General features: G+C 34.0%; 1 protein-coding gene across 3 annotated transcripts in view; it reads right to left on the reverse strand.

Annotated features, from left to right (window-relative positions):
* Window positions 1-21,553, reverse strand: part of PPP1R9A (protein phosphatase 1 regulatory subunit 9A) — a 384,640-nt gene that overhangs the window by 86,796 nt on the left and 276,291 nt on the right. For 2 of the 3 annotated variants that reach the window (XM_017849332.1, XM_017849331.1), the window contains exon 6: window positions 13,499-13,634. In XM_017849332.1, coding sequence (XP_017704821.1) covers window positions 13,499-13,634 — 136 coding nt within the window. Of the gene's footprint in view, window positions 1-7,928; window positions 7,995-13,498; window positions 13,635-21,553 lie in introns of all 3 variants that reach the window. The other variant, XM_017849328.1, reaches the window with a different exon arrangement.

The following is a 21,553-nucleotide window of genomic DNA, read 5'->3' on the forward strand; positions in this document are numbered from 1 at the left end:
AAAAAAAAAAAAAAAAAAAAAAAAAATGAACACACCCTTTATTGCCACAGCTGCTTGTGCTACAGAAAATAAACAAAACAACAAAACCTCTTTGCAAATAAAATAGAAACCAGAAATATCAAATTCACTTTTATTTTATATGCCTTAAAATTGTGAAGATTCTTTTACACTATGGTTATTGGATCTTTTGACAGGTTGCCTTGAAAAGGATTTAAATTTTTTATTACATATATTTACTATTTCCACAGCAAAATAAGCTGCTTGTGAGTATAAAATATATTCTCCATGTCTTAATATTCCTAATTCAATTCCACTTAATACATTTACCTACTTATAAAGAGAGAAATGCTATTGTTTTTAATTAAGTCCCTGATAAATATATTCTACATGAGGAGGGAACCAGTGATCTCTTTTTGCCACTGAGATCCTGAACTAAACGGTCGACAGACCAAAGTAGACCTCTATAATTCAAATGTCACACTGCAAATTCAAACTGGCAGTCTTCCTTGAGTTTCATTTTACTTGCCAAGAGAACAATGAAGCACTTATTCTGATGCCAGTAGAACTTTGGGAAGAGACTAAGAGATTTGTATTTCCCTGAATTTTCCTCTACAGAAGAGGACAGCTATGAGTGACTGAAGAGACATGTTATCATTATTTTAGTAATTCTATAATTGTACAAGTAATTGAATCTTGAAAAATAAGGTGTTTACATAAAAACTGATTCATATAATTGCAAAATGCTATCAGATCATCAAATAGAACCAGAAATTACAGTTACAGAATTTAAGGTACAAAAAAAAAGTAAAATCAACAAAAATGTCACTGGTGGTATTACATGGATTATGGTATTACATAGATTAATGATAAACATAGTCTCAATCTTAAAATCTCCTTCCAGAGAGAATAATTCTAGTCCTTTCCTCACATGGCTGTCTCATGATTTGTGGCAGCCATTCCGTCTTGCAAAGTGCCTGCAATACCAGGACTCAAAGATCTTTACTGCGAGATTCCTGGTATCTTTACACTGGATCGCTCCAATACTGATTGCGTCTAACCGCTTCCCACAAACATCTGCAGGTGATACCCTTGCAAGCCATATTCAGATTCAGTAGGCCTGAGGCTGGGTAGATAAATCTGTATTTTTAAAGAAGTAGCATGATATTCTCATACCGAAGCAAGTTGAAGACACAGAGTTTTAAGCCATTTTATAAGTCCTCAGAGAGCAGGAACTATGTCCTATTCATTTTATATCCACATAATCACATAATTGCAATATACTTGGCAGCTTTTGAATTATATTAAATACTGAGTTGACATAAAGCCTATTCAAGAAATAAATTTAAAACATAATGAATAATTATATAACCACCACGAATAAACTAACAACTTATTTCAGGAAAAGGAACAGAACTACTCATTTTCATTGAAGTCCTCTGTGTGTGCCTCCTTGATTCCATTTCAGTTGCTTACTCTTCTGGAGTAATTCTGCTGAATTTTATCATTCTGAGTTTTTTTTGGTTTTTTGTTTTTTTTTTTTTAGTTTTGCTATATTTTATATCCAAACAATGTGTTATTTTGACATGATTTTATGCTTTATATAAATGGAATAATATTGTGTGTATTTTCTGTACCTTTTGCTTTTAATCTTGTGCTCCTAAGATTCCAGCAGTTGTTGTGAGTTGCTGAATCAACATACAATTTCATTTTACGACTATACAATAATATATTTATCCATTCTCTTGTTGATAGAGATGTCAGATATACTCAAATTTTGTTACTACTACAAGAACAGTATTATACATGTCTTATAGCTAATGTATATGAATTTTACTAGGGTGGTTTACAAAAAATATAATTGTTGAGTCAACTTTATTAGATAATGCCAAATTGTTTTTCAAAATGGTTGGGCTTATTTATTTTCCAATGTGCAGAGAATAAGACTTTCCCTTACTCCACAACCTCACTGAAACAAAATATCTGATTTAAATCAATTCAGTGGGTATAAAGTAGTATTTTATTTTGGTTTTTAATTTTCACTTGCTGATTGCTAATATATTTGGACATCATCTGGTATGGAGATTTCCTCTTCTGAGATATACCTGTTCAAGCCAATGGCCCATTGCAGTCTTTCCTTACTGCCGCATAGAAGTACTTTTTATATACAGTCATGTGCCATATAATGACATTTTGGTCAGTGCTGGAACTTACATAGTGACAGTGGTCCCATAAGATTATAATGCAGCTGAAAAGCTGTCATAATGTCACAGCACAATACATTACTCACGTTTGTAGTGATACTAGTGTAAACAAACCTACTGTGCGGCCAGTTTTATAAAAGTATAGTGCATACAATTATGCACAGTACATGATACTTGATAATAAACAGCTTTGTTAGTGGTTTATGTATTTAGTATGCTTTTCACTGTTATTTTAGAGTGTAGTGCTTCTAATTATAAAAAAAAGACTAACTGTAAAACAGCCTCAGGCAGGTTCTTCAGGAGGTATTCCAGAAGAAGGCATTGTTATCATGGGAGATGACAGCTCCATGTATGTTATTGCCCCTGAGACCTACCAGCGACACAGGACATGGAGGTAGAAGATACTGATGATTCTGACCTTGTGTAGGCCAAGGCCAATGTGTATGTTTGTGTCTTAGTTTTTAACAAGAAGATTTAAAAAGTAAAAAATTAAAATAGGAAAAGGTTACCGAATAAAGATAAAGTATTTTTGTACAGCTATACAAAGTGTGTTTTAAGCTAAGTGTTATTACAAAAGAGTCAGAAAGTTTTAAAAAATCTAAAAGTTTATAAAATAAAAAAGTTAGAGTAAGCTAGTTTATTTTTGAAGAAAGAAAATATTTTTAAATAAACGTATTGTAGCTTAAATGTATAGTGTTTATAAAGTCTGCAACAGTGTAATGTCCTAGTGTTCACACTTACTGACTCAGCCAGAGAAACTTCCAGTCCTGCAAGCACCATTCATGGTAAGTAGCCTCCATGGGTGTACCATTTTTTATGTTTTATACCATATTCTTACTGTACATTTTCCGTGTTTAGATACACAAATACCATTGTGTTAAAATTGCCTACAGTATTCAGTACAATAATATGCTGCACAGGTTTTGTGCCTAGGAGAAACAGGTTGTAACATCTAGCCTAGGTGTGTAGTAGGCTATACTCTCTAGGTTTGTGTAAGTACAGTCTATAATGTTCACATGATGATGAACTTGCCTAAAAGTACGTTTCTCAGAATTTATCCCCACCATTAAGCAACATGTGACTGTAATTTACTTTCGGTTATTTATTTTTTAAACATTTTATTCCAGCTTCTGGTTTGTCTTTTCACTTTCTTAAAGGTATTCTTTTGATGAACAGATGTTTAATGTAGTCAGGCTTCTCAGGGGCTCATTTAAGAAACATTTCTAAAAACTGAGGTCATAAAGGTATTCTTCTACGCCATCTTCCAAGTTTTATATTTTTGCTTTTCACATTTGAGTAGTCAGTCCACGTGAGATGGAATTTTGGGTATGGATTATATGGGGGCTCAACTTCACTATATTCTCTTTATTGAAGAGCCAAACATTTTTCAACTCTTCTAGAGTGTAATCTATGTCATGAATCAGGTTTTTGTATATCTGAAGTGCTGTTTCTGGGCTTCTTGACCAACTTGCCCATTCTTTTGTCTCCAAGTATAAATTTACTAAAGTTTAATAATATTTATTTCCATTTTGAAGCATGTGAAATGCCATGGTTATTTCTTGTGTATCGCGCTTTCATGTATATTTTAGCAATAGCTTACCAAATTCCATTTAAAAATCTTTTGAAATTATTTTTACTAGAATTGCACTGAATCAACAGGTATTGAATCTTCCAAACCATGAACAAGGTTTCCTTGTCCTATTTTATACACTTTCTTTAGTATATCTCTATATGATTTTATTTTTCTCTATGAAGGTCTTCCCTATCATTTATGTCTTGAAGTCTTGTAAATGGTAACTTATAAATTATGTTTTCTCCTGGTTTGCAGACATATTGAAATATATGTTTTATTTTACATTAATTATGTATTCAGCAAAGTCACTATACTTTTATATTACTTCTAATAACTTATCTATAGGTACTTTTTGAGATTTTTTAAATGGACAATCTCATCGTATGTGAATAACAGTTTCATTTCTTCCTTTACAATTTATTTCTTTAATTTCTTTTACTTGCCTTCCAGTACAATGTCAAATATAAAAAGTGACTGATTTTCCAATGTTAAACCATACTTGCATTCCTGGCTAAACCCAACCTAGTTATGATATATTATCTATATAATTTATGATACATTTTTTAGAATAAAAGCACAACATACTCAATTCTAGAATGTCATTACAATAAAAGCAGAACACACTTTACTTGAACTGCTTCTTTCACTCATCATAATGCCATAATTATCGTTAATAATTAAATGTTATGCTGGTACTGTAATTGGTATTACTTTGAGTTATAGTAGACAAAACCCAGGGTCCACTTGATATGGGATGCTTAATTAGGAAACTTTGGCCGGGCTCTCGCGCGGCTGCATCAAGCCTGTTAATCCCAGCACTTTGGAGGCGAGGACGGGCGGCAAAACGTCAAAAGGTCAGGAGATCTGACGACCATCTGGCTAACCCGTGAAACCCCGTCCTCTACTAAAAAAATACAAAAAACTAGCGGGCGAGGTGGCGGAAGTGACTTGTTCAGTCCCAGAAATACTTGGGAAGACGTCTCGATGCAGGAGGCACAATGGCCGACTAACCCGGAGCGAGCAGGCTTGCCAAGTGAGCTGAGATCCGCCCACTGCACTCCAGCCTGTGCGACCAGAGCGAGGACTCCGTCTCAAAAAAAAAAAAAAAAAAAAAAAACAAAAAGGAAACTTCATCATGAAGCTGGAACCCCATGGACTACACCTTTCTGTAAGGTGAAAATAAATCTATCACCCTTTTTACTGTTTAGAGTATAGTCCTTCTACTTATAAAAAATATAAAAAATAGACTAACTGTAAAACAGCCCCAGGCAGGTTCTTCAGGTGGTATTCCTGAAGAAGGCATTGTTATCATGGGAGATGACAGCTCCATGTATGTGTGTGAGGTATGTGAGTATTTGTGGTATGTGTGGTGTGTGAGGGTGGTGTGTGATAGAAAATACGTTTCTAAGATTTAAGGCTATTTCTAAGTGAATACATTGGGAAGGAGATAAGGACATATATGCAGTATTGTAATTTAGGCCATTTGGACTATTCTGTTTCAACTGCAGGTTTATTCAGTTATGACTAAAAAGAAGGCATGTTACTGTGAGTCACCAAGTTGCTATTTTGATAGTCCCAAAGGTTTTCAAGGGATAAAATATGCACATTCATTTTTTTCTGGTTTTATATGAAGAAGACTGTGGTTTAGCGTGATAGAGATAGGGTCTTCTTGCAAATTCATGGACTCTCAAGACAATTAAAATGTTGTAGCAAGCAAAAGCCCATTGAAACCTGTCATTGAAGAGATTACAGGCTAATGAAGGGAATTTATGGATAAATAATGATAGAAAGAGATACACACAGTGCCACTGACATACTTTTAAAAGGCTGCTAGCCCAGCAATGCTTTGTGAAGGAGATGAAACTTAAATGGAACCCTGAAAGGTGAACAGGATTAAGTTGACATTCAAGGGCAACAGAGTCAGTGTACTAGACACCGTAAAAGGTAGGGGAAACAAATGGCATAGAAAAACCAGGGGATCCTGATGGCCCCTGGGAAAGTAAGTCTGTTTCCCAGGCATCCATCTCTCACTGTATCTTTTAGCATTTTAGAATGTTTTGGTAAATTATTCAACTAATATATACATTTTAAAGTCAGAAAATACTGTCATTTGTGTTAGTTTCTATGATATCTCTTTAACACTGCAAACTGTGTTTCATCATTGTAATATTGAATTGTTCTAGCATAGTTTCTAGGGAGTACAAAGTCTACACTTTCAGAGAAATTTAATTACATGGAAGAATTTGATAAAGTTTATTTGGTATTTCCTATCTAGCTCATGAGTAAATAACATCACAATGTAGCAGTGGGAAGGAAAATATATTCAAATCATTTGCATCATAGTTTTTTTAAATCAAAGAAAATGAGCTACAAAAAGATGACATTGTTTAGATGAAGGTTCCTATCCTAACCTGTGTCTTCCCTTTACCCATCTTTCTGTCTGTACATAGTGTATTAAAAAATAACATCTCCATATACGAAGAATATTTCTAGAGAAAATCTTTCAAGTACAGGAGGATGTCTACCCTGTGGGGTCAGAGTGTGTGTGGTGTGTGTGGTGCATGTGTGAGGTATGTATTTGTGGTACGTATGGTGTGCGAGGGTGGTGTGTGTAGTGTGTTTGTCATGTGTGTGTGTGGGTATGTGTGGTGTATGGTTGTGTGGGTATGTGTGGTGTGTGTGTGTGTTTGCGGTGTGTATGTGGGTATGTGTGGTGTGTGTGGTGTGTATGTGGGTATGTGTGGTGTATGTGTGTGGGTATGTGGTGTGTGTGTGTGGGGGTATGTGTGGTGTGTGGGGGTATGTGTAGTGTGTGTGGTGTGTGTGGGGTATGTGTGGTGTGTGTGTATGTGTGGTATGTGCGTGTTGTGTGTGTGTCTGTGTGGGGTGTGTGAGGTGTGTATTTGTGGTACGTGTGGTGTGCGAGGGTGGTGTGTGTAGTGTTTGTCATGTGTGTGTGGTGTGTGTGGGTATGTGTGGTGTGAGTGTGGTTGCGTGGGTATGTGTGGTGTGTGTGTGTGGTGTGTGTGGGTATGTGTGGTGTATGTGTGTATGTGTGGTGTGGGTGTGGTGTGTGTGGTGTATGTGTGGGCATGTGTGGTGTGTGTGTGGGTATGTGTGGCGTGAGTGTGGTGTGTGTGTGTGGGTATGTGTGGTGTGATTGTGGTGTGTGTGTGTGTGTAGGTATGTGTGGTGTGTGTGCACGGGTATGTTTGGTGTGAGTGTGGTGTGTGTGTGGTTTGTGTGGGGGTATGTATGGTGTGTGTGTGGGCATGTGTGGTGCGTGTGCGGTGTGTGTGTGAAGCGTGTGTATACACTACTTAGGCCAGAGCACATATGGATAGAGTCTTAAACAGAATGTTTTCCAAGCACCTTGTGATTCTGGGCCTCAGTGACAATGACTGTTGCTATAGATTTGGGGATCATAAACCAAAGGATGTAATTAAATTTAATGATTTTAGAGATTAGACCAAATTGGAGTCTGTGAACAGGCTGTTAAATATATTTCTTTTATTCTTCAGGCTCCTCTAATTGCCATTAATCAGTCTGCCTTTTACATACACTCAACCTCCATTTTTAAGCACCTCTATCTATATTAACAGCAACTAAACATAATGAGAATTATTTTATTATTTCAAGTATAGTATCATTTTAGATATTTTGATATGTCTACCATATAAATCATGCAACTAAATACTACTATAATTTAAAGATATATGTATCTAGTGTTTTGAAAAATCAAGAATTTTGTATCAAAAGATTAGTTTCTTAAAAAGTACTGGATTTACAGACAGTATAAATCACTACGTACATTATTACTGTACAAACATCATACAGACCTGCTGTTGGACATTTGTTTTTTCCCTTTAATTTGAATCACAAGATATTTAAAGTGTTAGGGGTTAAAAATATCCATGGCTAAATATTAAGAAATGAGTCTAAATTGCAGAAGCTATACCTAAAATATATGCTATGTTTCAGAATTAAATGTTTTTTTAATGATTATTTTCAAACTATTATTCAATGCACAAAACACATCACTCTAGAGAAGTTCTTCAGAACATACAGATAGTTAATAAGACACAAAGAATATTTAATTTTACATATGAAGCAGGAAAGTACAGGTAAGCATTACTTTCAACCAAAAAACAAACCTTAAGAAAATAGTTGTTATTGTTATTGCAGTTGCCAGACATTCCTTGCAATTCAGCCACAGTGTTCTAAAATGGTTGACAAAAAATATTAAAGAAGGCTTAACCTCCACCGCAAAGAGAAAAGCCAAATGATAAAGGATAGAAAAACACTGAGTCCCAGTGCTTACTGTGATACACAGTGTTAAGTACTAAGATAATATTGCTGCATGTTGGTAAAAAATGCCCCCACTCTTAGTTTCTCAGTATTACACAGTATAAAGTCTATTTACATTATTGTATTCACATGATTAAAAGGCCAATCATAATAACTGCAATCTCTTGTTTACACACACAAGCTGTTTCCAACTAGGAATGGCAAACAGTATGAGTCAAATTTAATGTTATCCCTCTAACACTTTTTATAACATAAATATATTCTTGTATACCTTTTAATACTTATGCAAACCAAAGCTTCCATTATATTTTTGCCCCTAATTATTACATGCCAACACAAGCAATAAAAAACCATAGCCATGTGGGCAGCTACTCTAAACTGTATTTAATACTTTAAAAGATTCTAAAAAAATAATGTTGCTATAACATTCTTATAATGATATTAATTTCCAGTAAGGAAAACAAATTATGAAAGAAAGATTAAATTATATTTTAGAAGGGGCTTCAGTTTCTGGAGTGATGATTAACCTTCTAATGAACTACTGCCTAAGGAGACTTTGAAATGCTATCTATAGCTAAGACTTTACAATGTAATAAATATTATATCCTAAAAGAATATTTAAGGAAGCCAAATAATCATAATTTTTACAGTGAAATACTTTAATTTCAATGATCATACCTATTTTCTAATTCAGAAATGGAATATAGCACCAGTTCATACTGTATTTCCTCTAAGCCTGCAGCACTTCAAACTGCACAATGCTCTTAAATAAAAAATACTTATAATATATACATACTACACAAAATATATACCATAATTACATCATCTCACTACTAAAAGGCTACACACTGATAGTGGTGGAGTATGACAAGAGAGTAAATGTAATTAAAAAGCTAAATTCTAGTTGAAAAATTTATCATACCCCCTAAGTGTCATGAAATAGTGCTGACTGTCTGAAGGATTTATTGAAATCCTCCTCCATGGCAATCTTTCAGATTGTTAGAAAAGAAAGAGAAAGAAAGAAAAAAACCCAAGTGATCAATACTTCTATTAAACAGAAATGAAATCATGAATCACAGATATATTCAGATATACATTTAAAATTTTCAATTGTTCAGATATTCATCTCCCTCTTCTTAAATAGGATCCTCCTTTTTATTCTACAGCTTTTAAGCAGAGCCATTTTAACATTTTTTTAAAATCAGAATGTTTAACAGAGAGTAAACAAAAACAGGGATGCAAATTAAAATAAAATTGGCTGTTTGCTTATTTTAAACCCTTCTAAAGATGTAGAGGAAGAAAAAACAGAAAAAGCAGAAATTTAAATAGTTTGAAAATTACCTATATAGCTTAAATTCTACTAGAGTATGACATAATTTCCTAAAGCATTGAAACAGATATGTCTAAGCATACACAATATATTGTAAGGTAATCTTCCTCAATATAGTTGCTAGAGCTCCACTGTAGGTTTATAATTTCAGGAGCTATTTCTCCCATTGTGATGTTTTCCATGTAGTGAATGCAAGCAAGCAAATACCCTCTGTCAATGTGACAAGTTACAAGTTACAAACAACTGGATGATTTGATGAAAAACAGAAGCTATCTATCCTTCAGCAGAAAATGCTGATCTAAGAGCTGGCTCTGGAAATCAGTTGGATGAACTTGGTTGCTCTGTATCTAATTGGAGGTTTTCCTTACTGGTGCAGGGAATGTCACAAGGGATATTGTCAAATAAAAATAACTCTAACTTGGAAATCACAAGATGATTCTATAAATGATAAAAGTAAAAAAACAAGTGACTGATTACACACATCCAGGGCTTATTTTAACAAAGATATATCAATCAATAAATTGTTGGATTATATATGAAATTAACTCAATTATTCAAGGAGCATTTATTCATTAGATATTCAATATATGTTCTCATTTCCTTTATGCCTCTTGGGCATTTTATTCTTCATTCACAAAGGAAGACAGGGAGTACATAGAAAATGGGGAAAAAGCACTCAAATCAATCAATTTAATAATATTTTTTAGGCCGGGCGTGGTGGCTCAAGCCTGTAATCCCAGCACTTTGGGAGGCCGAGACGGGTGGATCACGAGGTCAGGAGATCGAGACCATCCTTGCTAACACGGTGAAACCCCATCTTTACTAAAAAAAATGCAAAAAACTAGCCGGGTGAGGTGGCAGGCGCCTGTAGTCCCAGCTACTCGGGAGGCTGAGGCAGGAGAATGGTGTAAACCCGGGAGGCGGAGCTTGCATTGAGCTGAGATCCTGCCACTGCACTCCAGCCTGGGCAACAGAGCGAGACTCCGTCTCAAAAAAAAAAAAAAAAAAAAAAAAAAAAAAAAATAAATAATATTTTTTAGCATTAGAAAAAAAGAATTTGAATAAAATAATTTGAAGTTTTAACACTGGAGTGGATTTTCACTACTTGTACAGCTTTCATCTCTCCTACGTAACAAAAATTAACAGTTGGTTTTATCTGGGCATGTTTTGGTGAGGCAGTGTGTAACATACAAAAAAGGGGAAAAACCCAAGTCACTGAGGAGGATGAGAGAGAGATACAAAGGAAAATTCTCTTTGACATTTTTCCATAAAGTGAGTTACTTGGAGTAACATAGCAAGCACCTTGTTTTTACTTCTACAACTTGCAGAAAGAAAAAACAGTTTAACTCAAAGCTAAACTAATTTAAAAAATTGAGTACTCAATTATTCTTCCCTTTAAACTCTATGAAGATGATTCTTACCAACTGTTGGATAGAGTAAAATAATTATCCAAAGACTTGATTTCCCTATTACTAGAAATACAGAACAAAGAATCATAGAACCTGAACTCTAGCACCCCAAACAGTAATTCTCTTAACATCTTTTGTTACCCAGTTATTCTGTGTCTGCCTGAATATAGCAGGAGTGTTCTGTATACTCTACTGAAAAACAGCACAGTGTGTTGCAAAGAGTCCAGGCTTTGGAGCCAGCAAGACCTTATTCCAGTTCCAACTCTGCCAGCTACTGGACGTACCACTAGAAGAAACCTCAGTTGCTGCATTTCTAGGAAAAAAAAGAAAATCTCTTCTGGCTGCATCAAAGATTAAATGAGATCATGTAGGAAAGACACCCTGCAAAGTGCCTGCCACTAAATATTTACTTAATTTCCTTGCCCCTGACAATATCTGCTTGGGTGACAACTCTGATTACTTTACAAAACAGGCAAACAAACAAACAAAATCTATAAGCAATCTGCCATTTAAGATGTGATACATTCCTAAGTATAAATGTCATGTAAAAAATATTCTTTTCCATCTATTCAAATGATCAAGTTAAAGAAAATCTGGGCCAGGTGGGGTGGCTCACATCTGTAATCCTAGCACTTTGGGAGGCTGAGGCAGGAGGATTGCTTGAGGCCAGGAGTTCAAGACAGGCCTGGACAACATCATGAAATTTTTTTTTTCATTAGCAGGATGTGGTTCTGTGTGCCTATAGTCCCAGCTACTCAGGAGGCTGAGGCAAGGCAGGAGGTTGGCTTGAGCCCAGGAGCTTGAGGATATATTGAGCTATGCTTACAACACAGCACTCCAGTCTGGGTGACAGAGCAAGATCCTGTGTCTAAAAAAAAAAAAAAAAAAGCTAAATCTTATATCAAGTTTTGGTAATGAATGCGATCAGTGCCTCAAAATAACTGCAGAAAATGTGTGGTCTGTGATCTAAATGTTTTACTTGGAGTGCCTTAAAAATGTGACTATCTTGTTTGCCCCCTCTGCTTGTTAGACTTGATTGCTTATTTCATATTCATGGAATATTAGAAGCTAGAAGGAATTTTGTGATCTAGCCCAATCTCTGTGCTTTCAGGCCAAAGACACCAAGGCACACAGACTAGAAAGCCTGGCCATGTCCCCTTCCACCACTTGATGTCACTGTACTCCCCTGAACCTAAGACCAAAAATCCTAGCACAGTGAGGATGCAAAAATCAAACCTGCAGAAAATGATTCTACAATCTCAGAAAAAGCTTGCAGTCAAAGCAAATTGGTGTCTCTGATAAAATACAAAATACTAATGTAGAGAATTGAAAACCAAGTAAGATACAAAGTGAAAATACTTGAGGAAATCCCTTTTTTAGTTTGAAAATTCAAGAGATCATTTTTCATGCAAAATATCTCAGTGCAATGAAAATATACTTGCCTTTCAAATGGACTCATCAAGTAAGAAAATAAATTAAATCAAGTTCTAAGAGTCTAATTCATTCACTTAAAGCATTTCTAGTGTATTATTCTTTGATCAAAAGTTAACAGATATACCACCTCTAGTTTTCTACTATAATAAGTAGAGAATATATCCTCATTATACCACATATTCACGAGATCTTAATATACACTGGGATTAAAACATCTCAGATTAAAAATATGTGAAAATATATGAATGTCTGTTTATTAATCTTATATCCTGGCTAGAAAGCAAAATTCTGAAAAATTATATATTCAGAAAAGAAGGGGTTGAATATATGAAGTTTCACTGTGGTTATATCAGCTGGAATGAAAAATATTTATTTTATCTGAATATATACTAGTATATGGAGTATACAATACTACAATTAAATTGTTGATGGATCTTTTGACATGCCAATATGAAACATATGCATGTTTAAACGTGTTTATAATAAAGCATGTTGTCCCGTTATATCAATGTACATTTGGCAATGACATTAGAAACAGACCAGCATCTGTATTATATTACAGCACACAAGGGTTCTGGAGAGCTGTTTTCACTTGGGGGTTAGCTTCTATTCATTTACTTGATCTTTTACAGAAAGCAGGATGTAAAATTATTCCAATATGTATCTACTCTATGGAACATGTGCTAGTGGAAAGCTTTGTTCTGCATTATGTCAGCACAAATCATAGTGAGCAGATCCAAAGAACTTTCTCTTCCTGGGGGAAAAAGACACTGGAAACACTCAGCAATCTTTAGTACTTTTCTATGGATATTTGTGTATGGGTGTGTTTACCAATTTTTTGGAAAAGCATTACATACTATAGTAGAACATTTGGAGAAGATTGAAAAAATATAAAGCAGAGAGAGAAAATCACCCAATTCCACCAATAAAGACAGACATTATTCACATTTCTGTGTTTTTATCCTTTTCTGTTTCTATGACTTCCTTTATAATAGTGCAAAATATAAGACTTATTTGTGTCCACAGTCTTCATACTGTAAACAGGATACCATGACTTGATTCTTAAGTGTGTATCAGATGCTAGTAGTATTTCTTTTCTAAGGTAGAATTTTAGTTCAATGTGGACACACCTTCCTCAAGAAACTGCATAAAACCTGTCATACTGTTTCATACTGTTATACAGTAGAGAGAGTTTCATGAATTAGAAAATGTGGGAAAAATAATCGTTGCAAGCACTACTGACCTCGTCATCGTCGGCATCATACTGGGCATAGTGCTGTTCCAGCAGCTCTCTCTGGCGCCTCTCCTGTTCCAGTGTCTGGCTTATCAACTGGGCAACCTCACTCACTTGTCCTGGTTTTTCCCGCCCAATAACAAATCTGTGGAAAGGTTAACAAAGACTAATATTTAAGACTCTCCAACAAAAAGGAGTGCTAAGAAAAGTAATAAGCAGGTTTGATCTCAGCAGGGTCCATCAAGCCTCAAGAAAGTAATATCACCTACGTACTTCAAAATGGTTTTCTTGGGTGAGAAGAAAGGTTAGATGAGCAATTGAAGTGATTTTTAGGGACACAGCTCATAAAAGAAAAGAAGGGGGAAAAAGTAAAGGACCATAAATATTATCATTTTAAGAGAAGATGTAACATAGGTAACCCATTCTGCAGCACTTTACACATTTGTGATGCTATACAACATGGAAGCAAACTCATAATTTCCTTACCATTGAACTCAAGAAGCATGTGCATAACTATAACAAAAATTGCTTCAAAAACATTTTGAGGGCCAGGTGCAGTGGCTCAAGCCTGTAATCCCAACACTTTGGGAGGCCGAGGTGGGTGGATCACTTGAGGTCCGGAGTTCGACAGCAGCCTGGCCAAGATGGCAAAATCCCATCTCTACTAAAAATACAAACATTAGCCAGGCTTGGTGGTGTGCACTTGTAATCCCAGCTACTCTGGAGGCTGAGGCAGGAAAATCATTTGAACCCGAGAGGCGGAGGCTGCAGTGAGCAAAGATTGCGCCACTGCACTCCAGCCTGGGTGACAGAGACTCTGTCTTGAACCAACAACAACAAACATTTTGAAGTAAGCATAACTTAGGTGGCTAAATATATAACTTTGGAAATAAGAGAAAGGGAAAACTTAAGTAGTGTTTTTTGTTTTTAAAATGAAAAACTATAATAAGAAGAGGTGGTGAATTAATTCACTTCCTTTGGGGGAAAATATAGCATGAGAAGGGGTATGGTTCAATAAATAAAGGGAGGAAAGGAATATTTGTTGATATTAATGTCTGTAAAAAAAAGTCTAAAGAGAAAAACAAGGAAGATATTTCCTTATTGCAAGCTACAGTCATTTATGGTATATTCTTGTCAATATAATGTGTTGTGCTCAACAATTTAATATTCATTTTTTAACATCTTTTCACACTAATATATATGTTTCTGTTTTTCTAAAAGTACAAATAATGTGTCTCCAGGATGCAGTTTCTAAGTATTACTTATCACAATTTTAATATGAATCTTTGTTTAAATCTTGTTTCTACATTTAATTGATGCTTTCCTCTGATTAATGTATGTTGCTGTCTTTGATCAATTTTAAAAGAAATATACCATAATTTTTCTGCACAATACACTAAAGGTCAAAATTTTCACCCTTGGATGTTAGTAGTTAATTGCCTTTTAATAAATACTTTTATATAGTTTCAAGCAAGACTTACTTTGAAATTATCTTTAAGTGTTCACTTATCTTTTGCGTTATTTTCCTTTGGAAATCAAGTACTAATAGAATTTATAAATACTATCTTTTTCATCTTTATTCAGGTACAATTTACACACAATAAAATACATGAATTTTAAATGTACAGTTCAATAACTGTGATACATACGTAAACATGTAATTACTACATTAATGAAGATACAGGACATTTCCATCAACCCAAAATATTTCCTTATATTCCTTTCCAGTACGTCATCTTCATCCTGGGCCTATATTTATCTTTTCCAGAGTTCTATAAAAATGGAATTTTAGGGTGTCTAGCTTGTTTGGCTCACCACAATGATTTGGAGGTTTATCCATGTTGATGTAAGTTTCAGTTATTTGCTCCTTTTTATCACTAAATAGTTTTCCATTTGTATTGAATACATCACATTTGGTTTATCTATTTTTCTACTGATAGGTATTTGGGTTGATATTATAAAGAAAGTTACTACTATAAACATTTGTGACAAGTCTTCATGTGAATGTAAATTTTCATTTCCTTCAGACAAATAATGGAATTGATGAGTCATATGGTAAATGTATATTCAACTTATAAAGAAATTGTCAAATTGTTTTTCAAAGTAATAGTATCATTTCATATTCCCACTAGCAATGCATAAAAGCTGAAGTTGCTTTGCATCCTCATCAACACTTAGTACTGTCTTTAAAAATTTTGGCCATTCTAGTAGGTATCTAGCGGTATTTCATGATGGTTTTAATTTCCATTGCCCATATGATCTTTTCATGTACCTATTGACCATTCACATATCTTCTCCAGCGAAGTATCTTTTCAACTCTTTTATCCATTACTGAAAATTAGGTTGTCTTTCTATTATTGAGTTATATTTGTTCTTTATAAACAAAAATACACACACACACACACACACGTGTGTGTGTGTATTTTATTTTTAAAACAGAGTCTTGCTCTGTCACCCATGCTGGAGTGCAGTGGCATGATCACAGCTCACTGTATCCTAGAACTCCTGGGTTCAAGCAATCCTCCTGCCTCAGCCTTCTGAGTAGCTGAGGTAACAAGCATGTGCCCCATGCCTGGCAAAGTTCATTTTATAATGTTTTGTAGAGATGACAACTCATTGTTTTGCCCAGGCTGTTCTTGAACTCTTGGCCTCAAGTGATCCTCTCACTTTGGCCCCCCAAAGTGCTGGGATTACAGGCATGAGCCACCACACCTGGTCCTTTATATATTCTTGACACATATCCTTGTCCATGTATGTTCAATATACATATACAAACACATACACAATATACATCTATGTGTTTATGCATTTTATTTATTAACTTGTCCCAGTCTGTGGCTTGCTTTTTCATTTTTTAAATTGTGTCACTCAAAGAAGTCTAATTTATCACTTTGTTATAAAAATTCATGGACATGGTGGCTCATGCCTGTAATCCCAGCACTTTGGGAGGCCAACGTGGGAGGACTGTTTGAGCCCAGGATTTCAAGACCAGCCTAAGCAACAAAATGAGACCCATCTCTAGAAAAAAAAGATAGCCAGGTTTGGTGGCATGCACCTGTAGTTTTAGCTACTTGAGAGGCTGAAGTGGGAGGACTGCTTGACCCCAGGAGGTCAAGGCTGCAGTGAGCCATGATTGCACCAATGCCCTCCAGACTGGGTGACAAAGCAAGACCTTGTCTCAAGGAAAAAAAAAAAAATTGATGGCTTTTGCTTCCTATATAAAAAGCCTCTGCCTGATTTAAGATTGCTAAGATTTTCTCCTATTTTTCTTCTTAAAGTGTTTATGTTTTGCTTTAATATTAGGTCAATGATATCTTGTAAATTAATTTTCATGTATGATGTGTGGTAAGGGTGGAGTTTTCTTTTGTATTTCTAAATTGATAATGAATTGTTTCAACACCATATGCTAATAACACACTCCTCTGATTACTATATAATAAGTCTTTAGGTGGTGTGAGTTTTCTAACTCTGTATCAATTGTTTTTCCTTTGCAATTCCATATAAATTTTACAATCAGCTTGTCACAGTTTCTAAAATAAAGCCCACTGGGTTTAATTTAGAATTGCTCTGAATTCTAAATTAATTTGTAGAGAACTGACATCTCAGCAAAATTGACTTGTCTGATCCCTGAACATGGTGTATCTATGTATTCATTCAGATTTTTACTTTCTCTCAATAATATACTATGGTCTTCAGTATACAGGTCTTAAAAAATCATTTGTTAAATTTACCTCTAAGTATTTCATGTTTTTTTTTTTTTGATTGTAAATGATATTGGTTTTTAAATTTCTGTTTCTGGTTATTTGTTTTTAAAGTATAGACATATAATTGATCTTTGAATACTGGCCTTGTATTCTGCAACCTTGCTAAACTCATTTATTAATCCTAGTAGCTTTTTGTAGATTTCCTAGAATCTTTTGATATATAGAATCTTCACATCCACTATGAAGAAATACATATTTTACTTCTTCCTTTCCTATCTATTTATTTATTTATATATTTATTGCCTTAATGTCCTGGCTAAAACTTCTAACATATATTAAAAAGAAGGTGTAAGAGTAGACATCCTCGCTTTTTGTTCACTGCTGATCTAGAATTCTAGAACATGAGTTCTAGCTTGCCTAGAGATACACAGAATAATTTTATTTAGCGACATTATGTTTTTTACGGTTAAAGATATATAAAGTCTTTAACGTGCTAAACGAATCCATAGACATATAATGACTACCTTGAATTCATTACATTTTTGGTAAATTTTTAAATGTCAGAAATTATGTCTAATGATACAAATATAAAGCAATTCAGAAGCTTATATCCTTGAATGGTAATTTTAGAAAAGCCTAGATTGACCTTTTATCTTTATTTAAATGCATCATAGAGTAGCATTTGAGAGAGTATCGCTTACTACAAAGTTGACAGGAAATCGAGGGTAGCAGTTAATGTATAAAATGCATATAAATTGAAAACAGCAGCCAAGCTCAAAGTAAAAGGTAAATTAGAATTCAAATTCATTTAAGCTATAAATTCTTTAAACTTATTCGAGAATGTTATTGTCAGATCTTTTAGTTTAACAATTTTTCTAATAGAAATAAAGTTCATTTTCTCTGAAAGACAAGTGCTACTCAGACTACAATTCAGGGAGAAAGAAAGATGATTTTAGAAATTATCTGCTAGCCAAAGATTAGAAACTACTGTTGCTATTTCCAGAGGTGAATGAAAGTGTCTTAAGAAAGACCCTGTGAGAGATTTAAAAGCAGAAAATTATTTTTAAATAGTTCAGATTATAACAGAGTATATAATAAATTATATAGTCATTTATCACAAATCAAAACTCTAATATAATTTGCAAATTTCTTCCTATCCTCAAAAAAAGATCCCTAATTCCAAATCAGAATTATTTGTGAAGCTAAAATTAAAAGAATAAATGCATTTATAAAAGAAGTTTGAGAGGAAATAAGAATCATTCCATACTGCATAAGAAACTTGCATTTTAAATCATGAAGGCACAGTTACTCAAAATCACAGCTTCACTTTCTCAATTTGCCATACAATTTAACATAATTTACTATTTGTCCAATATTGCTTTGTATTCAAAATCACTCTACAGTCTTATGAAATAGAAATGATTTATAATTGCACATAAGACAGACAATTCATCTCATGAAATATACTCACTTTTAAAAGTGTAATGTTAAAGTACATATATCTCTTCATTCAGGCAGCTATTTTGAGCAGTGTTATAGCACCCAGATCTACATATCTTTAAAGCTTTGTAATCCAGTAAACTTAAAGCACAAGTTTGCAATAATAGAATGTCATCCTGATAAGTACGATCCAGATGGAAAGTAAGCAGAAGTGGAACCAAACAACAGGCCCCTGCCTCATTTTCCTCATGTGGAGATTAGTATACAACCTCATGTGTCTGAAGGGGTGATAAAAGAATAAAATGTGGTACATACATGAAAGAACTTGAATGCACTATTGTTATTATGATGAAAATGATAAAATCTCCCATATTGAAAAATTTGTATCATTGAAATTACCTTCCTATGCGTTCTTAAGTATCTGGTCTATTTTATGCTGTCTTTGTAAATATGTCCTATAAGACTATGTATACAACTAGCATAAAGAGAATTCAGCAGAAAATGTAAAATTTAAAGTAAGGTTATTATTTCAGTTATGAATTCAGAGTATGGGTATGCTATGATAGTACAACTTAGGAATTAAAATGGTAAGTAAAAGGGAAAACCAGCTTTGATGGGACAAATCCACCAAACTATAAATACCACTTAATGATTTTGTGACCTTGGATGTATTAATATTTCTAAGCTTTTGTTTCCACATTTGTAAAATGAGTATACTAACCATAATAAATACTATATAATTCATAAAAAAACTAAGTACGTGGTGCTTAGTGAGGGTTTAATAAATGTACATTGTTGTTTTAATCTAGACAAGACCAAATGCATTTAAAAGTACCTCCTGTAAATTGATCTGAAACTTTTGTGGCAACATCAATAGATAATGTATCAGCCTTTCACTAGTAAGCAAAGAACATTAAATTGAAAAGAAAATAGAGATGCCATTTCCTATCTATTCAGTAAATAATAAAATAACAAATTAAAATAACAAAATGTAATAGTGCTGAGGCCATGGTGAAACTGCATATTTATACATTACTTATTGATTACAATGCACACTGTTACAATATCTTTGTTGGGCAATCTGACAGCAGATAATAAACACTATGAAATGATGAAAAAAAGTACTTACCGTACACACTGTCCCAATTCCCTTTTATTTGATCACAGTATTGAAAACAGAGTTGATTTTTTATGAGTAAACCATAGGAAAAGGATAAGATCTTTAATCTAAAATGTGCTCTGAAAACTGAAATTTCTGTTGCCACTGAAATATTAAAGTATAAATCTATATAATCACTTTAATTGAATTTTAAAACTTTCAAAATATAACATTAGTCAGCAATAATCAGTCCTAAATATACGTGGCCAAATCAATTGCTATTTCTGTACAACTGTGATTCATATCTTATACATTATCTTTAACTGAAATGACAACATGTACTGAATCAGTCTGTTTTAAACTTAAATTTTTTTTCTTCTATAAGATAATAATATTTTCTGCTTGTCCATTCTAAACCTATTTTCTTTTTCTTAACAGAAAAATACTGCGTGAAGTAAAAGTAATAGTGGGGATCCTTATTTATATTTTAGGTATAAAAGAATAAATTAACAGAAAACAAATCTAATGAATTAAATTAAAATTAAGTATTTTTTCTAAGCTTATCATTGCCAAATAATGCAATACCAAAACCAAAATCTACAATTAAGGTTTATGTTTTAGCCTGGCTTTTATTGTGTTAAATAAAATTACCTTGGACAAAAATTACCACTAGATAGAAGGAATAAATACTAGTGTTCTATACTGCTGTGGGATGACTCTAGTTAACAATAATGTATTACACAGTTTCAAACAGCTAGAAGGAGGACACTGAATGTTCCCAACATAAAAAAATGATAATTTTTGAGATCACAGATATGCTAATTACCATGATATGATCACTATACATTATATAACAAAACATAATTATGTACCACTTCAGTATATGCAATCATTATGTCAATTAAAATTTTTTATCTTGTTTTAATGTGTATTATTTCACTAAGAACTGCCCTCTCTCCTCTTCATGCTGAGATACAATAAGCCAAAGCAGATACGTCAGTTATTCCTTTCTTTTCATTTATTATCAGGCCAAGAAATATCCATGTACTGTTCTTTGGAGTATAGGTATCTAGATTATGTGGGATTCATTTCATTAGTTTATTTGGTAAGCTGTCAAATACAAGTTAAACAACAATTAAACTGTATTTACAATTTACTAAATTCAAGTCATAAAGATCCTACATGTTCCATGTAAATGATGAGAGGTTATAAAAAATGATAATTTATGAATTCCTTAGTTTTCAGATTTAGTTGTTTTAATAAAATTTATGTACTAGTCAAAAATGACACTTATTTAATGTTGAAATTTAAAAAATCTCAATGTGAATTAAGTTTCAGTAAAAATGAAAAAGTTGATTATGGAGTCAAGAGAGCAGACAGGAGACAGGGCTGACATGCAGCTCCCACTGGGACAGACAGAACAATGTGTGCAGACTCACAATGTGGACTTTTAATACAGGAACCACCACAAGAATGTACCAGGAAGACTAAAAGAATTCATGGATGCTTTGAAAGAAGTGGCAGGCCACTGCAAGTTCTGAAAGACAGGCCAAAAACTCTGGTGATCTCTTGAAAGTGCCACCTCCTGGCTGGAGGCTGACCAACTTAGGACATTACAGCAACTCATGACAGAACAATCCTGTTCCGAGGAGGAGAAGACAACAGCTAATTCTACTGCCTGCAAAATCCCAGCTAATCAGTGGTCCTCAGTGTGTCCATGTGGCAACTTTACTGCTGGCATAACCAGCATTCAAGAAAGCCAGCATCCTCAATGTATCTAAAACTAAGGACTCTCACACAGTCTATTTCACAGCCCTGCCA

Source organism: Rhinopithecus bieti, unplaced genomic scaffold (genome assembly GCF_001698545.2).
Source record: "Rhinopithecus bieti isolate Rb0 unplaced genomic scaffold, ASM169854v2 scaffold_31127, whole genome shotgun sequence".
Classification (NCBI taxonomy): domain Eukaryota; kingdom Metazoa; phylum Chordata; class Mammalia; order Primates; family Cercopithecidae; genus Rhinopithecus; species Rhinopithecus bieti.